This window comes from Dama dama, chromosome 12 (assembly GCF_033118175.1).
Source record: "Dama dama isolate Ldn47 chromosome 12, ASM3311817v1, whole genome shotgun sequence".
Taxonomy (NCBI): domain Eukaryota; kingdom Metazoa; phylum Chordata; class Mammalia; order Artiodactyla; family Cervidae; genus Dama; species Dama dama.
This window is the reverse complement of record NC_083692.1, coordinates 99,591,952-99,614,299: the sequence shown is the minus strand read 5'-3', so window position 1 is coordinate 99,614,299 and position 22,348 is coordinate 99,591,952. Positions and strand designations below refer to the sequence as shown.

The 22,348-nt window shown below is 43.0% G+C and overlaps 1 protein-coding gene across 1 annotated transcript in view; it reads left to right on the top strand.

Moving 5' to 3' along the window:
- Nucleotides 1-849: 849 nt before the first annotated feature.
- The window catches only part of REEP5 (receptor accessory protein 5), a 40,406-nt gene continuing 18,907 nt past the window's right edge, over nt 850-22,348 (top strand). The window contains exons 1-3 of the mRNA XM_061158214.1: nt 850-1,045; nt 1,709-1,802; nt 21,433-21,571. Of these exons, the coding sequence (XP_061014197.1) occupies nt 928-1,045; nt 1,709-1,802; nt 21,433-21,571 (351 nt within the window). The 5' untranslated portion in view covers nt 850-927. The remainder of the gene's footprint in view (nt 1,046-1,708; nt 1,803-21,432; nt 21,572-22,348) is intronic.

Sequence of the window (22,348 nt, the reverse complement as noted above, 5' to 3'; positions counted from 1 at the left end):
GCAAGAGCCGGACCTTCTGAAGGAAGAAAAGTGAAGTCCTGCCCTAAGCCTTGGAGCTACTTTCTCCAGAGTAATTTTGCTTCTGGGCAAGAATGGGGCTTCCCTGATGGCTCAGGAGAGGTGGGTTTAATCCTTGGGTCAGGAAGATCGCTTGGAGCAGGAAATCACAACTCAGTGCGGTATTCTTGCCCGGGAAATTCCTGTGGACAGAGGAGTCTGGCAGGCTACAGTCCATAGGGTCGCAAAGAGTCGGACAGCGACTGAGCGACCAGACAACCACAAGGCAAGCAGACGTTACTCTCTCTGCGGCTAGAAACGTTTCCGCGGTATCAGAGCTCGAGCGAATGCCCAACCCACCATGAAATGGTTTCAGTTGTGCAGTGGTTTTCTTGGAAACGGTGTCCCCAGAGTAGGGTGTCTTGTTTCTTCAAGGGTCTTTTCAAAAAGACTGTTACATGTAAGTAAGAAAAGCTATGCCGAGTACCGGCCATGAAAGAAAAAGCACGTCTGCAATCAAAGGGTTCTTGGGCGATGGTCGTGCATTTCCATTTGTAAGTGGAAAATGTGTTAGTAGATGTAACCCAGCAGTGTGGGTCCATCAAACCAGTCCCCCTACTTTGTAGGTGGCGCAACAAGGCCGCCTGCCTCCACTTTCCGCGGTTTCTGAAAGGCGCTCACTCAGCTAACGGAGGCGGGGGCGGAGGGGTGGCCGCAGGGCGGGGAGCCGCGGGCGCCGGGCCGCCGCCCAGGGTGTGGCGCCGGGCCCGGCGCCCGGAGGGCCGGGGCGGGGCTGCGCGGAGCCGCGGCCCACGCGTCAGTCGCGCGCCCCGCCCCTCGCGCCGGCCCCGCCGCCCGGGCGCAGTCCCCCCGCTCTGCGGCCGCCGGCTCCAGGAGCGGCACCGGGCGGGGCGCGCGACGGTCCCCGCCATGTCTGCAGCCATGAGGCAGAGGTTCGACCAGTTCCTTCACCAGAAGAACTGCGTGACTGATCTCCTGGCCAAGATCGAGGCCAAGACCGGCGTGAACCGGAGCTTTATCGCGCTCGGTGAGCGCAGGGCGGCTGCCCGCGGGGTCCTGCCCCGCCTGGCCCGGGGGCAGCTGTCTCACCCGCTGCCGGGCAGGCCCGCGGGGACCGCGCGGTCGGTGACAGATGGGGGCGGGTGGGGGGCACCTTCAGGGACGGGACTGGCTGCCTGGACAGACCAGAGCCGGCCGGTGACCGGGCGCCCGGGGCGCTGGGCGCGGGGACCGCTGGCGCTGACGTGTCTGCCCCGCGGCCGAAAGCCAAGCGCAGTGGCGGAGCGCAGGGCTGGCGCGGAGCGGCGCGGCCCCTGCGGGAGGGCGCGCGGTGCCGGCGGCGGAACACCCGGTACCCGCCAGGCTCGGGGCCGGGAAGGGGTGTTCCCGCGGGAGCGGAGGGGCTGCGGGCCGGCCAGGGAATCCCGACTTCTCTGGACCCTCGGGGAAGGAAAGAAACGGCTGCTCCAGCTGGTGTGCCCTGGAGGGGTGGAGGGGGGAAGGGAGGAGCGCACAAGGAGGGGGCCTGCCGGGTACCCTCAGACCCCGGGCAAAGCCCCGCGAAGGCGCAGGCCCCGCCGTCCTGCGGTTTGTTTGTCTCCGTCGCCTAGAACAAGCCAAGCCTTGCGCCGTGGGCGGGGGCTGCGGCTGAAGTGTGCCGCCCGACCCACTTCTGCCCTCGTGTCTCCAGGTGTTATCGGGCTGCTGGCTTTGTACCTGGTGTTCGGTTATGGAGCCTCTCTCCTCTGCAACCTGATAGGATTTGCTTACCCAGCCTACGTCTCGTAAGTGACTCCCCCTGCAACTGTCTCTTCCCCTCCTTCACTCCCCTGCCCCCATCCAGAGCTGCCCTAGTTACCGCACATCCCCATTTTCCTGGGAGAGTAGTCAAAGGACCAGAGAGGAGTAGTTCACCGCTTAAGGTTACACATTTCAGAGCCTTAACTTGACCTCTGATCTCCTGATGACTAGCCAAAATGTATGTTTCATCAGCTTACAGTGGCGGGGTGTGTCCTTCTAACAGCTCCACAAATGAAAGGTAGAACAAAGTGGACCTTTACTTTTGGGGAGATCTCTCCGGGTACAGAGAGTGGATTATTGTTGTTTTAGTTGCTAAGTCATGTCTGGCTCTTTGCAACCCCATGGATTGTAGCCCGCCACCCTGTTCTGTCTTTGGGGTTCTCCAGGCAAGAATACTGGAGTGGGTTGCCATTTCCTTCTCCAGGGGTTCTTCCCCTACCAGGGATGGAACCCACCTCTCCTGCATTGGCAGGCAAATTCTTTACCACTGAGCCTCCAGGGAAATTCCCACAGAGAGTAGATTCCTTCTCCCTAATAATTATTTAAATGTGCATTTCACCTTATATTTATGTACATAGTAAAACCCCATCCATTAGAGCTTCCTTAATTCAGATTTACTCTACAGTGTGTTTAACTTAAAAATATTGTCCAATTACATTTTTTCCCATTCATTGAAATAGGAATTATTCTTCCCCTCAAATGAATTTTGTTTGACTCTACAGCTGTTCCTGAGAAGTCTGGTGGGTTTTACTTTCATTGAGTTGGTGGTCTCTACAACTTTCCTCAACCATAGGGATAAAAATAAAGGAAAAAAATTTCAGCTGGAAGACTAAGACACCAATTATACATGATTACACCTTTGTCTATCATAGACCAGGCTAGAATTTAATATCTGACTAGAAAGTGGAAATATGTTTTAGGAAAATGTTAGTTCTGACTTGAACAGTTAAATCGAAATTACCTATGTAGTAGTTACTGAATTAGTCAGGTACAGACACTTAGTGGCTCCAGAAAATCTAGCTACAGATAGGCTACTACTTGCATTTGAATTTGGAGATCCTCCCTAGCATTGGAGAAGGAAATGGCAACCCACTCCAGTGTTCTTGCCTGGAGAATCCCGTGGACAGAGGAGCCTGGTGGGCTGCCGTCTATGGGGTCGCACAAAGTTGGACACGACTGAAGAGACTTAGCAGTGTCAGCAGCAGCCCCAGCATTATCTGCTAAAGTACCATACATATTGTTTGTGTATGCCAAATGATTCTGAAGACTGACCAGAAAAACTGGATTGACTTTCAGATCAATGAAAAAGTTATCTCCTGTGCATGCTCAGTCGAGTCCTGCTCTTTGTGACCCCATGGACTGTAGCCTGCCAGCCTCCTCTATCCCTGGAATTTTTCCAGGCAAGAATACTGGAAAGGTTTTCCCTTTGTTCCTCCAGGGGATCTTCCCAACTCAGGGACCAAATGCTTGTCTCTGGGGAACCCTTTTATAAGGTTTGTAAAGCTGTTTAAAAAAAACAATTTTTAAACTAGCAGAGACTATGGCTCTTTAAAAATACCGCAGAGCTTAAAAAATGTTTTCTCCACATCAGTGCCATTTGATGCATAATCTTGTGAGAACCATAACCTTGTCTGTTGGTGCGATTAGATCACTGGTATAGGCCTTAGAAAAGTAAAAATCTGTTTCTGAGTAGGGTGTGTAGATCTGTGTATGTGGAAGTGGATGTGACTAAAGGTAAACAGCTTGGATAAGCTTTTCCTTGACCTGCTGGATTAATTCTAGCAGGAACCATTTTTAAAGTCATATTTTAAAGTAATTTCAAGTGAGTCAATTTCAGTTTATCATTTGTTTAAAGTCATTTTTTTATTCATTTTCTACATAGTCCATTGAGTATTACTGGCTGTTTTTATTTAGAAGAAGCTAAATGTTCCTGTTTATTGCTAGGAATTCTTTGAAATGGTAGACATGATCATATTTCTGAGGTAAGTGGGCTTTATATATTTTAGAATTTCTCTATTCATCAAGTAGACACTTTATTTCTTTTTCTATCTGAGTACTCTGAGGCAAAGTGACATTTGTAGTACATTTTAACAGGAGTGATGAGTATTAGAAATCTAATAAAGGGGTTTTAATGACTTAAATAAAAATTCAGGGAATAATTGATGAGTACCTACGTCTGTTAGTATTCATTCATAGGATGTTTCCTTTTGGTAGACCCAACTTTTACTTTTAAAATGAACATTGTTGTTCAGTCACTAAATCGTGTCTGACTCTTTGTGACCCCGTGGACTACAGCGTCAGGCCTCCCTGTCCTTCACTATCTTGCAAAATTTGCTCAAAGTCATGTTCACTGAGTCGGTGATGCCCTCCAACTATCTCATCCTCTGTCGTCCCCTTCTCCTCCTGCCCTCAATGTTTCCCAGAGTCAGGGTCTTTTCCAATGAGTCAGCTCTTTGCATCAGGTGGCCAAAGTATTGGAGTTTCAGCTTTAGCATCAGTCCTCCCAATGAATATTCAGGGTTGATTTCCTTTAGGATGGACTGGTTTGATCTTCTTGCTGTCCAAGGGACTCTCATTTAAAATGAAGACAGGATTCTGTATCATTAAGTGAAGGTTGGTCTCTGTGGGTGCTTAGATTTTTCCCTAAAACAGTGCTTCTCAGCCTTGACTGCTGACTGGAAGTTTCTGAGGAGCCTTAAAAATTACTGATTCCTGGGCCCTCTCCCCAAAGATTATGATGTAATTACTCTCAGGTGCAACCTGGGTTTTGGAATTTTTAAAGGGTCTCATTTTTAAAGGTCATGCTGAGAAGCCCTGGTATAAAGCAGCAGCATAGCTTGTGCTTATTATACTTGAAGAGGGGGATAGAAGGGGGGTGGAAGACTGGCCTGCAGACCCTGGGGAGGGTCTAGAGGCCCACCTGGCCTCTGCTTTGTGAAAGAGATTCAAGGAGACGTGGGATTGTATGCACAGTAAAGCACACAGACCCCCAGTTAGGAAACATTTCAGGCAATCACTGTTACATTAGCCTAATCAAGTCCATTCATTGCTGAATCAATGTGACGGTATAATTGTCAGAAAGAAAGTCCTTGAAAATGGTGCTATTAGTAGCACCTAAATTAAGATGTGATCTGTCATCACTCTAATTGTTCTTGTCTGTTGGAATTCTTGCCGGCCAGAGTGGTTTTCTTTTTAAAAATACAGGTTCGGGACTTCCCTCCTGGCCCAGTGGTTAAGACTCTGAGCTCCCAATGCAGGGGGCCCAGGTTCGATCCCTGGTCAGGGAACTAGATCCCACATGCTGCAACTAAGACCTGGTGCAGCCAAATAAATGAATAAATATTAAAAAAAAATAAATAAATACAGGTTCATCTAGTAATAATAAGCAAACAACAAATGCTATCCATGCGCCATGGCAGCCTCTCAGATACACAGGGACTAAGGTGGATATACTCCCCATCTGTGCACGGATAGACTACAGAGTAAACTGCAATAAATAGTAAAATAGTGACTGTGTGGTGAGTCCTCCACAGAGCACCCACAGGGAGCTGTGGGAGAGGTTTACAGGAGAGACCCCTGGAGATACTCATCTGAGCTACTATTGGAGTTAAGGTACCATTGGATGGATGGGAAGGTGCCAGCCGAGGGCAGACCCTGGCCGAAGAAGCAGTGTGCGCCAGGCCCTGGAGGGAGCTCTGAGAGGGAAGGGGGTGAAGGAGGGCCAGAGGGGTGTCGTCAGGCACAGCTACTGGCTGACACATCCAGTGTGCACTTTATTTTGGGTAGTTGTGGGGAATTTGCATGTTTTCTGACTGCCTTGGATGGGTTTGAAATAAGAGGTGACATGTGAAGATTTACATTCTTAAGGTCACTCTGGCTGCTGTGATCTCTGGAAGGAACTGGTGATCCCACCAAGCTGTTGCTAATCCCATTCTTTCTCACCTTTCCGTGTTCACTCCTGCCGCTTCATCTCCTTGGGCCATCAGATTGTGCTATTTACCGGTCCCTGTTGGGTGGCCAACAGTGGTCAAGCTTGGTTGACTAAGGGGCTGCAGGGTGCAGAAATAAAATTTGGAAAAGCTTATCTGTCTTCCCAGCTTTTCTCATGACGCACTGCCTTGGGAAATCAGCGGGTGGGGCTGAGGTGTCCTGGCGGTGTGTTGGAGCCAGACAGCTGGAGGCCTGGCCAGTCCTCCAGGCAGTGGAACCAGCTTGTTATCAGGAGGCCCCTTCCTACTGGTTACTCTTATTTTCTGTGCAGATGATTTCTCTTTGAGAGCAGGACCTTTATCCTCTTCCTCTATGTTTCCAGACTTTTTGGCCACCCTGTATAGGTAGTTTGAAATGTCATCCCAGCCTTCTCATTATCAGGAGCTGTTGACAGAAAGACTTTAATCTCCCTACTTCCTTCTATTACTGATAAGAGAAAGCAGACTACTGGATAATCATAGGAAACTTTATTATCACAGTGGACCTGCCCCTCCCTCCAGTTTTTGCTGAGAGAGAAGTCTCATGCAACCCTTTTAAAGTATACAAATTTAGCAGTTAGTATATTTATAAAGTTTTGCAACCATCACCACTACCTATTTCTAGAAGTGTTCATCACCCCAAAAGGAAACCCTGTACCTCTTAGCAGTCATCCCTCATTTCTTCTACACTCCAGTCCTCAGAAATCACCTCCTGCTTTCTGTCTGTATGGATTTGCCTGTTCTGGACATTTCATACAAACTGAATCATATCTTATGTGGCTGGCTGTTTATGGCGTGGCCCTGCATTTATTAACAAGTCTTTCTGAGAGACCTCTCAGGAGTGTATACTGTGCTGCCGCATCACAAAGTTTGAGCTGATACCCAAGATAACCTCCTCCCAGTGGTCCTGGCATGTGCTGGCTGTTCTTGACTCTGCTTTTTTACTCAAGTGGAATAGGAGGGAAAACCTAATGGCTTTGTTTTCTGTTTTTATCTTTGCCCTGAAGATAAGGGGAAGGAGGAGGGCTTGCTTTCTGTCCAACCCAGCAACCTTTTTGTTTGAAATTCTATTAAAACATCTATTACATTTCCTCTTTTTTATTTCATCTTTTTGTTAAGGACCTTCCTGGGACTATCAGAGTTGGGCCTTAGTGATCAAACGGGTACTCTGATCATCAACGCTGTTCGAAAGATCCAGGGACAGAGAGAGTTTAGAAGGTTTTCCAACGTCACACAGAGGCTAGGCTTGGTCTGGAGCCCTCAGTTAACTGCACAGGAATGTGAAAGCAGACTCAGGCATACTTGAGCACCATGCTCGAGAAGATGATAGATGCTCTGAGTCCAGCATTTTAATGTCTATATTTAATCTAATGTTTGGCAGCATTTTTCGAATCTCATACCCACTTTGATGATGTGTCGTTTTATCTTCTGTGTGTCCTCACCAGCCCATTTTAAACTTTTGCTGTCAGTACAAGGAGGGTTACTGCTTTTATCTCTTTGTGGGGCTGTCGAATAACTGTGTGGCACTTAATTTAATAAACACTTAAATATCTCCGTTTAAGTGCTTTACAAATATAGCTCATTTAATCTTCATGACAGCCCTGTGATGTAAGTATTACGATTATTCCTATTTTACAGATGGGGAAACAGAGAAACAGAAGTAATTTGACTATGGTCTCACTACAGTAGATGGTGAAACTGATATTTTACCCTAGGGAGTCTGGCCCCAGAGTCCATGTTTTAAACTTCTGTTATATTGCTTCCCATATGGCTCTCTAAGTGTCCCACAGATGCCAAAACTTTCCATAGGGATGAAAATTAACTGTTGATATAACTTTTTCTTTATCCATTCGACACTATCCATGCAAATACATCAACTTCATGCAGTATGTTCTCAAGGTACCACCGTTCCAAATCATATCTGCACATGCAGTAATTTGCAGTGCTTTGTAAATGTGGATTAGAATATATTACTGACAAGTTCTTGCTCTTGTTCGATGTGATGTAGCGCTGATTTATGACGGCAGCACTATACGCCGTTATCTGCAGAGACCTCTTTTTAAACTGCACACCCAGATGGCACCCTGATGGTGCTGGGGGATGTGTATTTGTGGTTTTCTCATAGACTTATTAGTAAGGGATGTGTTTATTTTCTTGGTTTTTTTTTTTTAATAGAACTTGTAATTATCTTTTTTCTTTTACATTCATGAGCACTTGGGAGCAGACATATTTTCCACTCGGCTGCGTATGTCCCCATTACACCCGCTTTTCTCTCTGCAGCTGTGTGCTCCTTGTTAGGGGGGCTGCAGCGCAGGCGGCGCATGCCCACACCTTCCTTCTCTGGCCTACTGGGTACTTGGACCAAAAATACAACTGACAGTCTGTAAGTGTTGCCTTACGAACCACTGAGGTCGTAAAATTTATGCTTGCCAGCTGGTTGTTTTCACTTTGTATTACGGTTAGTATACTGAACTATTTTAAGATGAAGGAGTTATGGAGAAAACTGTAACACTAATAAATTATCCTTATAGCCACCTGTGAATATTTTGTAGATAATTACAGCCAGTATTTTGGTTATGTTTTTGTTTTTTTCCTTTCGCCTGTGTCATAGAGAAAAGAAAGTTTTGAGGAGCAAATAAGATGAATGATTTGAATGATTTATTCATAATGTAGTTTCTGGGCTCTGAAGCAGTTGTGGAGGGAGACCTCATTCCAGACTCTGTTCTGGAGTGTTCCCTGTGAACTTTAATGAACTGTTTTTTGTTCTCTTCATCGAGGCCCTGGAGATAAGATCTATTTGTTCTTCTGAGCTGCCTTCCTCTTCCCCCTGTCCCAGAGCTTTCTTTTTTTAGGACTTTGAATGAGGACTCCATTTTTCAACTTAATATCCTTGAATAGTATTTAAAACAATTATAGGGACTTTGCTGAGGCTAAGAGGCTAAGACTCCACACTCCCAATTCGGGGGGCCCAGATACATTTCCTAGACAGGGAACTAGATGCCACATGCCATGACTAAAAGATCCTGCATGCTATAACTAAAGATCGAAGCTCCCCTGTGCCACTCTTAAGAGCCAGGGCAGCCAAATAGATTAAAATAATATTAAAAAATAAAATTAAATACAAATATTTATGGGACACTTTAAGATATTTAATGCCTATCAGTAATATTAGCAGGTAATCAATTTTGAGAATAAATCAGTACAACAAGTTTAAAAACAGTTTCAAAAATTGGTAGTGAAATTACTTTTCTAGCAGTTGAAATATAAGCAGGGGCTGCAGAAACCTATGCTGACTTCATTCTAACACTCCCTGGTTCCTGGGAGTGGAGCTGACATCTGTCGCTCTCACACGGCCACTATATATATCCTACAACTTCTGCTGGTTGTGGCCAGGTGATCTAGTGAAGGGATCACTTACATGGCAGAGGTAACTCTAGATTGCTCTCTACTTCTTGGTGTGGCCCTCTTTCATCTGGTGAAGGTCAGTTCGGGTTGTTCCTGCACAGGTTGTAAGGGTGTGTGAGGGTAAGTTAAATTTCCAATACGTGCCTGACATAGATATTGTGTTTACAGAGCCATCAGTTTTCTCGCCAGAGGGTTGCCCCAGTGGAATTTGCATCTTCTGGTGTTTTCTGTTCGTTTATTGAAGTATAGCTGGTTTACATTGCTGTGTTAGTTTCTGGTGTACAGAAGGTGATTCAGTTTTACATATATATATTCTTTTCCCTTATGGTTTATTACAAAATACCGAATATAATTCCCGGTGCCGTATAGTAGGACCTGGTTGTTTGCATCTGCTATTTTATTGCTTTGGGCATTCATCTTTTAATATTGCCTATTGAATAGTCTAATACTTTCTGTTTTGAATTATAAAATGTTAGCTAGAAGAGGTCTTAGAGATCAAGCTGCTGGAACTGTAGCTACCTTTAACATATTTGGAAACCAGGGTGACAAAATCAAGTTTTACAACTTAGTTCACAAGTCTGTTGAGGCAAAGTCAGGTATAGGAATAAGGGTATCTGAATCCCCTGGCCTGCCCACTGCCAGCATTCCTCATGCTTTATATTCAGCCATTACTGGCACTTCCATTTTGCATTAAAAAAATAACAGACAGTTGGCAGATATGATCACCATAATTAAACACCAAAATATTTGACCACTGAAAGACTGCTTTTGGCTTTTTTGTATTTCAACTTCCATTAGAGTTGCTTTATAGAGTCATCTTAATATATCTGCAAATTTAGCTTACATTATATTAAGTATTTCATTAAGTTGGTCATTTTATACTGTAGGGGAACACTGTTAAAAATTAAAGGAGCATGGTTTATTTTTTCGCTGTTCTTGTATAGTCATCTTAGAAGATAGTTTCTACATGTTTAAGAAGCAGATTTGCTGCTAGTGACTGTATCCTTCTTTTGGGTAGGGAAGAGGATTGGGTATGATGTAAACAGTAAAGAAGCAAATTGTTCCTTTACTTTGCTTCTTTACTTTTAGTTTTTTCCCTCTGTTTGTCGCTTTCTCTGTTGGAGTTCTCTCTTATTTTGAAAGTACACCTACTCTGCAGCAAAAAACAAGTACTCTTCTGAGTGTCCATAGCTTCTGATCTTTATTTCCATGAAGAAAAATCTCTTCTTTACTGGCATGGAAATAAAAAAAATACTGTTCATGTCTTAAAATGTGGGTTTCTTTCCTTCTAATTTGACACGCTGTATGTGTGAAATGATATTTGAAACGGCAGACTCCTAAAGAGAGGTTAATAGGAAACAGGGAAAACATTGTGAGCTGTCAGGAATCCCCACTTCACATATTCTGATAAACTCTGGCTTAGGAGTGCCAGAAGCACCCCCATGCATAGGGTCAGTGTGCGTCTGCTGTGTCAGAAAGGATGAACATTCTGGTCTATATTCTTCTTACTCATGCTTCAGATAATAGACCATAAACTCTGGAATATTTGTTTTTAAATGTAACTTACCACACTTGAAATAGAACAAAGCAAATGGACCAGAAGTAGATTCCTTTCTGTTCCTTACCAACAGCACATCTCAAAGCTTTTTATTGTTATAGGCCTTTTTCATGAATTTTTTTTTTTTTAATGTCCTACCAGTCTGGAAATATAATCAACTTATTAAAATTAAAATCCTATTGATGAGTAGAACTGGTTTCAGTAGTAAGGCCAGTGCTCTGAAGACATTTAATATTAACACTTAATTTTACATCATTTGGCTAGTTTGAACTATAGTGACTAAGTTACGTGTGAACCACATGCAGTCTGGGTAGTGTGTGTGTGCCGCAGTTTCTTTCGTGTGAGTGGTCAGAAGCATATATAATGCACCTGATAATTACTAGTTGAATTAACCCTTGGGAATAGATTAGCTTTTATAACATTTCAATTTTCTCTATGTAGCAGGAGGGGATAATTTAAGTTAAACATTAACAGAATCAACATTTTCAGTTCAGTTCAGTTCAGCTCACTCGCTCAGTCGTGTCTGACTCTTTGCGACCCCATGAATCACAGCACGCCAGGCCTCCCTGTCCATCACCAAATCAACATTTTAGGAACTGCTTAATTAAGTGTGGTTACTTTTAATTAACATACAGGCGAAAATTGACTTAATCATAGTCATGGTTCTCTTACTCATGTCATTGAACTTAAATGATTAAGGAAAAACCTCTCAAGTAGTATTTTAACTTATTTTTTCTACTTGTTGTTTTCTGTTTCTTATTTTTTCCTATTCTTAGATAGTAGCAGTTTAAGACATCATTGTTCTAAGGAGCAATGAGATACAATAAGGTTTTGTTTTTCCGAATTATAAATATGTGTTATGGCTAGGGGTTTGCTTCTGTTTTGGTACAGTAGTATACTTGTTCCTAAGCCCTGGGCATAATTTTAACTAACAGTTTTTAAATATTAAATCTACTTTCTACTTTGTTTTGCTTCCATTGAGGTTTCTAGTTTCTCCTAACTCATTCATTGGATCTTTCCCCAAGCACACCTGTGCTGCTTATTTAAGAATGGAACTATCATTTGACTGTTTTTGATTTTCTGTCCTGGAGCGTCACTGTTTTGGCCTCAGAGCTTCAGTACAGTGTCATGCATGGTCAGTGCTCCACATATGCTTGCATTTGAACAGGTCTGTCACTGATAGTCATGGTGGATTACCTAGACAGGGCCTCTCTGGCCATTTTACCACCAAGAATTGAGTGGAGGAAAGTAACGCTGGTTTGGTTTGGTTTGTACTGATGGTAAAGAATTTTACGTATTTTTTCATTGCCTTTTTATCTTAAGAAAAAGTACAACAAAGAAGCCAGACAGTCTTATTTCTTGTTAAAAGTTACATTTACAGTAGCTCATTTGAAATATAGGAAATAGGAATAAATAATTGCAAAATGGCTTAACTAGCTTTTTGTATTTGTCATCTATATTATGCTTCCCCTTCATTGTAGACATATACGTATATAATACTAAATATAATGTACACACAGCTTATACTCCATACTATTGTAGAGAATGGACATTTTTAACTTAATGACTTGAATGTATTGAAATACCCATTAACCAGGGATAAACTTTGAGTCTGAAAAAGTTATTGTAGTGTAAAAAATGCTTAACTTTCAGGGGCTTCCTGGATAGCTCAAACAGTGAAGGATCTGCCTGCAGTGTGGAAACCTGGGTTCAACCCCTGGGTCAGGAAGATCCCCTGGAGAAGGGCATGGCAACCCACTCCAGTATTCTTGCCTGGAGAATGCCTGGTGGACATGGACATGGACAGGGGAGCCTGGTGGGCTACAGTCCATGCAGTCACATAGAGTTGGGCACAACTGAGTGACTTTCAATTTCACATCAACTGTCTTTAGTTTACATGATTTCTTTCTAATGAAGTACTTAGGGAATTTACAGTTTACTCATGTCTGTGGGTCAGGGAATTCTCTGAATGCTGACTCTTAATTTGGAGGGAGAAAATGCTGATAGACCGTATCTACTTGAACTTTGGTTTTTTTACATCTGTTTAATGCTATACTTTCGCTGGTTTTGGTTCATGATCTTGCCTTTAGAAAGCAGCAGCAAAGAAACAGATGATTCAGCAACGTGGAGGCAGCCAGTGCAGTCGCCGGGGCTGGGTAGTCTGGGTGAGGGCTGGATAGGGGTTACGTCTCTGCCAGTGCCAGTTCGATACCAGTGTCAAGACTTTGGCCAGTCTCCATGTAGACCTGAAAAGTGTGACCTGCAAATAGGACTTTTGGATTTCACCCAGCCCTTTACTTTCTGTAGCATTTTGGATTTGGAGAGTGAAGTACAATTAAAATCCGTGAATAATTCTCTAATCTCCTCTTTCCTGTATTAACAATGCTAGTAATCCTTTATGCTCTACTTAGCCAGAAGGACTGGAGTGTTCTTATTGCTCTCTTTTCTTTTTAATCCTTTGCCTCCTATGATAATAATAAAATGATCACCATATTATAATTACTACCTAGTAAAGTAATATTTCTGAGTGCTTACCCTATTTAAGTGCTTAACATGTATTAAGTAAGTTAATCTTCATAGCAACACAATGAGGTTCATCATCCCTACTTGACAGATGAGCATACTAAGGCCCAGAAAAACTTGCCCAAGGTCATGTACCTAGTAAGTGGTAGGACCAGGATACAAAGCTATAACACAAGAATAGTAAAATAATGTAAAGCCAGGTGAGCATTGGGAAGAAATGAAGGGGAAAGCCTGCCTGGCTGTTTCATAATTCAGTGTAATTAATCATCTTTTGATAGTTTGCTTTGTACAGTAGGAAATTCAGTTCAGTTTAGTTTGGTTGCTCAGTTGTGTCTTCGCGACTGCAGCACGCCAGGCTTCCCTGTCCATCACCAACTCCCGGAGTTTATTCAAACTCATCTCCATTGAGTTAGTGATCCCATCCAACCATCTCATCCTCTGTCATCCCCTTCTCCTCCCGCCTTCAATCTTTCCCAGCATCAGGGTATTTTCCAATGAGTCAGTTCTGGCATCAGTGGCCAAAGTATTGGAGTTTCAGCTTTAGCATCAGTCCTTCCAATGAATATTCAGGACTGACTTCCTTTAGGATGCACTGGTTTGATCTCCTTGCAGTCCAAGGGACTCTCAAGAGTCTTCTCCAACACCACAGTTCAAAAGCATCAATTCTTCGGCGCTCAGCCTTCTTTATGGTCCAACTCTCAGATCCATACATGGCTACTGGAAAAACCATGGCTTTGACTATGCAGACCTTTGTCGGCAATGTCTCTGCTTTGTAATTCATTGACTTTACATTCCAGGATGTCTCGCTGTAGGTGAGTGATCACACCATTGTGATTATCTGGGTCATGAAGATCTTGAGTGTATAATTCTTCTGTGTATTCTTGCCACCTCTCCTTAATATCTTCTGCTTTTGTTAGGTCCATACCCTTTCTGTCCTTTGTTGAGCCCATCTTTGCATGAAATGTTCCCTTGGTATCTCTAATTTTCTTGAAGAGATCTCTAGTCTTTCCCATTCTATTATTTTCCTCTATTTCTTTGCATTAATCACTGAGTTAGGCTTTCTTATCTCTCCTTGTTATTCTTTGAAACTCTGCATTCAAATGGGTATATCTTTCCTTTTCTCCTTTGCTTTTTGCTTCTCTTCTTTTCACAGCTATTTGTAAGGCCTCCTCAGACAACTATTTTGCCATTTTGTGTTTCTTTTTCTGGGAAATTAGAATGAGGAGGAAATTAGAATGATTCAATTCATATGATGGGTGGTGTGACTTTCTTTTCTCCCTCTGTGTCATTCTGTGTATTGTGAAAAAAAGTGTCTTTTCGCTCAGTTGTGTCCGACTCTTTTGTGACCCCACGGACTGTAGCCTGCCAGACTCCTCTGTGCATGGAATTCTCCAGGCAAGAATACTGGAGTGGGTAGTCATTCCCTTCTCCAGTGGATCTTCCTGACCCAGGGATCAAGCCTGTGTCTCCTTCAAGAAGGCAGATTCTTGACTGTCTGAGCCATCTGTGTGGACTGAAGGACTTTAAATGCCCTAAAACACAATAGATTGTGTCTGATCATTTTTAGGGAAGTTTGTTAGAAAATCATGAGCAGTTTTCTCAAGAGAGAAATTAAATGAATGTGTCTGCTGTTCACGTCAGTGTTTCTTTTAACAAGGCCCTAAAGAGACCTAGTCTCATAGGAGACTGTAGTTATATAAAGTCTGGGTACCCTGTGTTTTTCCCCCCATATAGAAATATTTGTCCTCACTTTTCTTATTAAAAATAGTACATGCTGTGTATGTATATGTAGAACTTCTGCTCTTTGCTATACACCTGAAACTAACACAACATTGTAAGTCAGTTATAGAAAAAATTTTTTAAAAATAGTAGATGATAGAAGATGCTCACAAATACAGAGAATAAACTCGTTGTTACCAGTGAGGAGAGGGGACGGGGTAGGGGCACTATAGGGCTAGGCGATTAAGAGGTACAACTGTTAAGTATAAAATAAGCTACCTGAATATATTGTACAATGCCAAATATAGCCAATATTTTATAATAACTATAAAAGGAATATAACCTTTAAAAACTGTGATTATACTGTACCCCTGTAACTTGTACACTAATCGTGCTTCAATTTAAAAAAGATAGTACGTGCTCATTGAAAGATTTTAAAACAACAAAATTCTACAATCCCAATACTCAGGGCTAACTGTATTCAACTTGAAAAAATATTTCTAAATGCCATTCTTGGTCTATAAACACATACAGATAGTTTTCTTTTTTCTTTTAAATACAAAATTAGTAATCTCTTTTTGACACTCAGCCCTATATCTTGGACATCTCTCTCTGTTAAGGAATATCCTTTTAAAGGCTTCAGAAATATTTCACTGTATGAATATACCCAAATTTATTTAAACAGTCCATCCTGCCCTTAAAATGTATAAACACACGTTTCTATAATCTCTTCTATAATGTTTGAGTTGAAAGTCATTTTAATATCACTCTTTCCTCTCTGAGGTTCATTTTATTTTGTGTCTATAAAATGTAGAACTTCAGCTAGAACTTGAAGACACCTTCCCATTCAACAGTCTACAATTTCTAACTCTGCTCAGTGAATTTTTAGAACTGCTTGCCAGCCATCTTCCCCTCCGCAGGCCGGTCTCCTGCTCAGCCAGGCCGTGCTTCCTTCTGCTGCTTGTGTGAGGGAGCTGAAGCTCTGCCCTTGAACTGGGCCCCTGGAGCGGGAGGCACAGCTCTAGTTCAGGTGGCCGTGACCGTGGGCAGAGAGCGGGCCAGGACTGTGCTGCTCTGGGAGTAGTTCTGAGCCCACGGTCCCTGCTGGCATCTGCTGTTCGACGGTGACGTGGCCCAGGGCTCTGAGAGTGCAGGAGAACTGCTGCTAGCTGCTGGGGCGACAGTCCCCGAGTCCCTCTGGGATCGAGCTTTTCTCCTCTCTTGGCTTCTCACTCGTTGCTGGGAAGGGGTCGCCTACCCTCTGGCCATAGAAAAAAACTGATTCAGTCATTTTGCTTTTCTGTCTTAGAAATGATATGACCAAGTCGTACTGAAACTGGATCTTGGAGCTGGTGGTTCTGAAACTTAGCTGTGTGTTAGAATCACCTGCATAAGTTTCTAAAAGCACACACCTGTGTATGCGGGAGAGCTTGAGCCACCAGGTCTGAAGGACCCGGTGTATATATATTTTTATATATTTATACACTGTATTTTATATATTTATACACTATAAAAATATAGTGTATATATTTTTTAACAGTTCCTGAGGTGAATGTGGATCATCATTCAAGTCTGAGAACTGGTAGACTAGGGCACCAACTTGGAACAGCATCCCGTTCACTTCTAATGGTCCTCCACCTCAAGGAAGCAGGATGAATGGCCTTTCAGGAATCTGGATGTTGAGACTATGACCTTTCCCCCGTTAGTCTGCTCTGTGCCCAAGTTGACCTCTCTAAACCTTGGTTTTCTCCAATAGAGGACTCTGGTCCCTTCCAAAAGTCAGATTATGAACTTTTCTGTATCTGTATGAATGAAACAAATATTTACTAACTGCCCACTTAGTACCAGACACTTTGCTAAGTGCTGTTGCAAGCGGGTAGTGAGTAGTTCCCCAACTAGGAAAACAGCTCAGGATAGAGAAGCAGACACAGGCTTTGCAGTAGCACATCTCTGGGGCCCCTGCCGATGTGATTTTCCTTCCCTAAGCCTCAGTTTCTTTCTCTCAAAAATGAGAATAACATTACCTGTTACATAGGCTGTTCTGAAGGTTAAATTAAATAATTATTAAGTTCCTATCCTTCCCATTCTTTATCTTTGCCTTTTTGGCTAAAGATCAAAAACTACAAATGGCCTAAGGATAGAGTTGCATCTTAGGATTTCTTGAATCCTGTATGTTGCCTGAAAGGTTGATATATCTTCATTCTGATATGAGTTAAAATACTGTTTAGCAAATGTAAATAAAAGGCAGCAGAGTGGTCAAAGATGCAAAGGGCCCAGTTCCAAAGGCTTCTCCATGTCAACAAGCAATTCTCAGATAATAGCAGAGAATCCAAGTGTGTGTGTCCTGAGTCGTGTCCGACTCTTCGTGACCCCACGGACTGTAGCCCTCCAAGCTGCGCTGTCCGTGAAATTTTCCAGGTAAGAGTACTGGAATGGGTTGCCATGTCCTACTCCAGGGAATCTTCCTCACCCAGGGATCCAACTTGCATCTCTTGCATCTCCTGTATTGGCAGGCGGGTTCTTTAGCACTGTACCTGGGAAGCCCGAGAGTCCAAGAGTTCAAGTCAATTCTGACACTGTATACCCAGAGACAGAATCAAATTACAAAGCTAAAAGGCTCAGTCCAACAAGACCTCCTCACACTTGAAGCACATGTAGCAAGCCCCGGTTCTTAGTCTGTGCTTCTGACCAACTGGCTGTCAACCAGTGGTTCCCGAGTCCCCTCTTTAGGTTTAATTAGAATGACTCACAGAACTCACTAGATGACCAATCTATTATAAAAGGATTAAAGGAAACAAATCAATAGCCAGATGAAGAGACACATAGGGCATTGTTTATTTTTTGGTTTCTGAATCTGTGGACTAATGTTTTAAAAATAATTACAGTTTTTCCAAGGCAATAGAAGCAAAAGCAAAAATAAACAAGTGGGACCTAATCAAACTTATAAGCTTTTGCACAGCAAAGGAAAACATCAACAAAATGAAAAGATAGCCTACAGAATAGGAAAAAATATTTGCAAACAATATGACTGATAAGGAATTAATTTCCAAAATATACACACAGCCCATAAAACTCAGTAACAAAACAACCAAGTAACCCAGTCAAAAAATCGGCAGAAGACCTAAACAGACATTTCTCCAAAGAAGACATACAGATGGCCAATAGACACATGAAAAGATGCTCAACATGCTAATATTAGAGAAATGCAAATCAAAACTGCAGTGAGGTACCAGCTCACTCTGGTCAGAATGGCCATCATTAAAAAGTCTACAGGGCTTGCCTGGTAGTCCAGTAGTTAAGAATCTGCTTGCAGTGCAAGGGACACTGGTTTGATTCCTGGTCCGGGAAGACCCCACATGCCTCAGAGCACCTAAGCCCATGTGCCACAACTGCTGAGCCTGTGCTCTAGAGCCCATGCACTGCAACTGCTGAAGCCCAGAGCCTGCTCTGCAACAAGAGAAACCGCTGCAATGAGAAGCCTGTGCACCACAATGAAGAGTAGACACTGCCGGCTGCAGCTAGAGAAAGCCCGGGTAAAGCAAGGAAGACCCACCACAGCCTAAGTAAATAAGTAAATCAACATACAAATCTGATAAAAAGAAAGAGTCCTACAGTGTTGGTGGGAATGGAAATTGGTGCAGCCACTGTCTGAAACAGTATGCAGATTCCTTAAAAAACTAAAAATAGAGTTGCCATGTGATCCAGTAATCCCACTTTTAGGCATTTGTCTAGATAAAACTCTAACCGGAAAAGATATATGTGTCCAATATTTATAGCAGCATTATTTACAGTAGCCAAGACATGGAAGCAACCTAAATGTCCATCAACAGGTGAATGGATAAAGAAGATATGATCCATATATGCAATATAACACAGCTCAGCCATAAAATAAAAGAATGAAATGATGCCCTTTGCAGCAACATAGATGAACTTAGAGATGATCATACTAAGTGAAGTCAGACAGAGAAAGATAAATACCATACGATAACACTCTATGTGGAATTTAAAATATAACACAAATGAACTTAGAAACAGACTCACAGAGAACAAACTTGTGGTTGCCAAGGGTGGGGGGTGGGGGGTAGGGGTAATTAGATTGAATTAGGAATTTGGGATTAGCAAATACAAACTGTTATAGATAAACAGCAAGGTCCTACTGTATCACACAGGGGACTGTATTCAATATCTTACAATAAACTATCTGTATAATGGGGCTTCCCTCATAACTCAGTTGGTAAAGAATCCACCTGCAATGCAGAAGACCCAGATTCGATTCCTGGGTCGGAAAGATCTCCTGGAGGAGGGATGGGCTACCCACTCCAGTATTCTTGGGCTTCCCTGGTGACTCAGCTGGTAAAGAATCTGCCTGCAATGGGGGAGACCTGGGTTCGATCCCTGGGTTGGGAAGATCCCTTGGAGAAGGGAAAGGCTGCCCACTCCAGTGTTCTGGCCTGGAGAATTCTGTGGACTGTCTAGTCCATGGGGTTGCAAAGAGTTGGACACGACTGTCAATCTGTCAGTATAACATCTATCATATCCATCAATGTATAGAAAAGTACACACACACACACACACACACATGCACACACACAGACACACATACATGCACACACACAGACACACACATGCACACACACACAGACACGCACGCACACATACACACGCACACACAGACACACACACGCGTGCGCACACAGACACACACGCGCACACACACACACACGCACATACACACGCACACGCACACATATTATATGTAACTGAGTCACTTTGTTGTACACCAGAAAGGACACGACATTGTAAATCAGCTCTGCTTCAGTAAAAACAGTAATAATGACGCAGAATGGAACTAAAAATAGCAGTGGTTTCATAAATGTTTGTTGCCCCTTTGTCCAGGGTGAGACGTATAAGAAACAGGTTTTTATCGTACTGTGAACAGTCCACTTAAATGTGGGTAGATAAACCATGCGTGCTTGTGCTGCATCGCTTCGGTCCTGCCCGACTCTGTGCAGCCCTATGGACTGTAGCCTGTCAGGCTCCTCTGTCTATGGGATCCTCCAGGCAAGAATACTGGAGTGGGTTGCCATGCCTTCCTCCAGGGGATCTTCCCCAGATAAACTTTATTCTATACCAGATAAAGCATAGCAGGAATGAGGAAACCTTCCATGTAACGGATGTACATTTGTTAGCTCTTTGGTTCACATGCTTGCCTACTTTCTCCTTTGACTTCCTGTTATATCGGCTAGTTTCTACCTGAGGAATGCTAAAACACAGACACAGTCTACATGGGACAAACCATTATTTTATAATTAGCTCTCTTCAATTTATTTTATGGTTCTGTATTTACTCTTGATGTTCAAAACAGCATTCACTTCATCACTCTCTCCTTGCCTTTTCCTCATGTCATTAGCAGTCATTTCAGTCAGCTGTAGTTTTTCCCCACTTGGTCATTTTCTTAAAACACTCATGTAGGCAGGCTCACATACACCCATGGCTGCTTCTGATTAATTCAGAGGCTTTCTTAGGGGATGATTCAGCATGATTCATCAGACTGTTTCTTTGGTGAACCCCTGTTACCAAGTAGCCAATGTATTTTCAGTAGTTAACTCATTGCAGGAGCTAAACAAGATTCCGATTTCTTCTAGTTTACTGATGCAGATCAGCTCAGTTATGATAAGTATCCAGACATGTCAGGACAGGATGAAAAATTATGGAATTGGGTCTTAGAATGAAGAGATTTTTAGGAATAGAAGAAATTCCTGTGATTCAGAAGTAAAAGAAGGTTATTTTACATTTAGTTCTGTTCATTTACAGAATGAATTTTGTTTAAGCAGTAGTGGATACTGAGAAAGTCCTAGTGTTAACTGATATGGGGGAGGAAAGTTCACCACCTGAGCGTCACGTGACGACAGTCAGAACCAACTGGACACCATGTTAGTTTTCGCCTGTTTGTTATGAAGTATGTTATGAACTCTGGAAAGCGTCCTGGAACTGTGTTTCCCAAGATATTGTTTATGGAAATGCCTGCTCACTCATGATGTGCTTCAGTTAAAGTGCATGAGAACTGAAGGACACGAGTGAGTTCTTGATATATCCCTAGCAGCAGGACCCCACTTGAAAATGGGGATTACTCTAGTTTCCAGCCATTAGTGCTATTTCCTGGAGCTGCGGTGGAGGCTCAGGCAAGGTGGAGACCCATGGGTCAACTGGTGCTGGCATCTCTGGTGACCGGAGGACTGGTAACAGGTAGTTATAATAGCTTGTCTTAGTATTTCTACTTTGCTGTCTGTTTTCTTGTTATACTTATGCATCTACTGTCATGGTACATATATTGCCTGAGTTTTTCAGTTGGTATTGGAGGGCAGCGTGCAAGTATAATAATCGAAATTGTCTCATTGAGATCTTACTACATAATACACTTGCTTTTGTATTGCCTTTCAGAATGAAAGCCATAGAAAGCCCCAACAAAGAAGATGATACCCAGTGGCTGACCTACTGGGTGGTATATGGTGTGTTCAGCATTGTCGAATTCTTCTCCGACCTCTTCCTGTCGTGGTTCCCCTTCTACTACATGCTGAAGGTACGTTGCCTTTTCCGGAACTGCCGTGTTTTCTTTCATCTATGTTTTTGCTTTGCTCCCTACCACTAAAATAAACTCGATCTCAGGACCTATATACAAGGAATAGGAACAGATGCTTGAATGTTAGACAGCTCTGGCTCTGCCTCAGATTATGTAAACAGGAAGAAAGAACTCAACATAGCTAACTATTTTGTGCATTACCTTGGAAATAGCCAAAGCAATTATGTCTGTAATATGTGTTTGATAATAGTGAAACATGGAAATACTGTGGTAGCACAAGCATTGCTCTTTGCCAAAATCCTGTTCTCTGTGTTTGATGCATAAACATTGCAGATTTTATCAGTCCATCAATTATTCACAGTTGTGTGCTGGACAAAAAATACTCATTTCTTATATAGGTTTGGAAAAAGAAGATGTGAAATCGGCTGCGGAAGTCATTTTAATAACTCTGACAGGTCCGTTAGCCTGGCATCAGCCCTGCCACACCTGTGCTTGGCAGAGGACTCACTTTAGTTACAACTATGTGAGGAAAAGCAGTCGGAAGTTGAACTTTTTCCTAATGGGACCTGTATCAACCCTGGACTTGCATCAGAGGCAAATGACAATGAAGAAGTTCACGCCTTTTAATGGAGTGGTTGGTTCTTTTTCTCTAAATAGGACAAGCTTTCTTTAGTTGCTCCCTCGGATGTCTTCTGTGGAAGAGGCCCTGCTTCCCATTAACTTCACAGGATGTAAATAGTGCCTGAGGTTCACTGAGCCGGACTTCCCAAGCTGAGA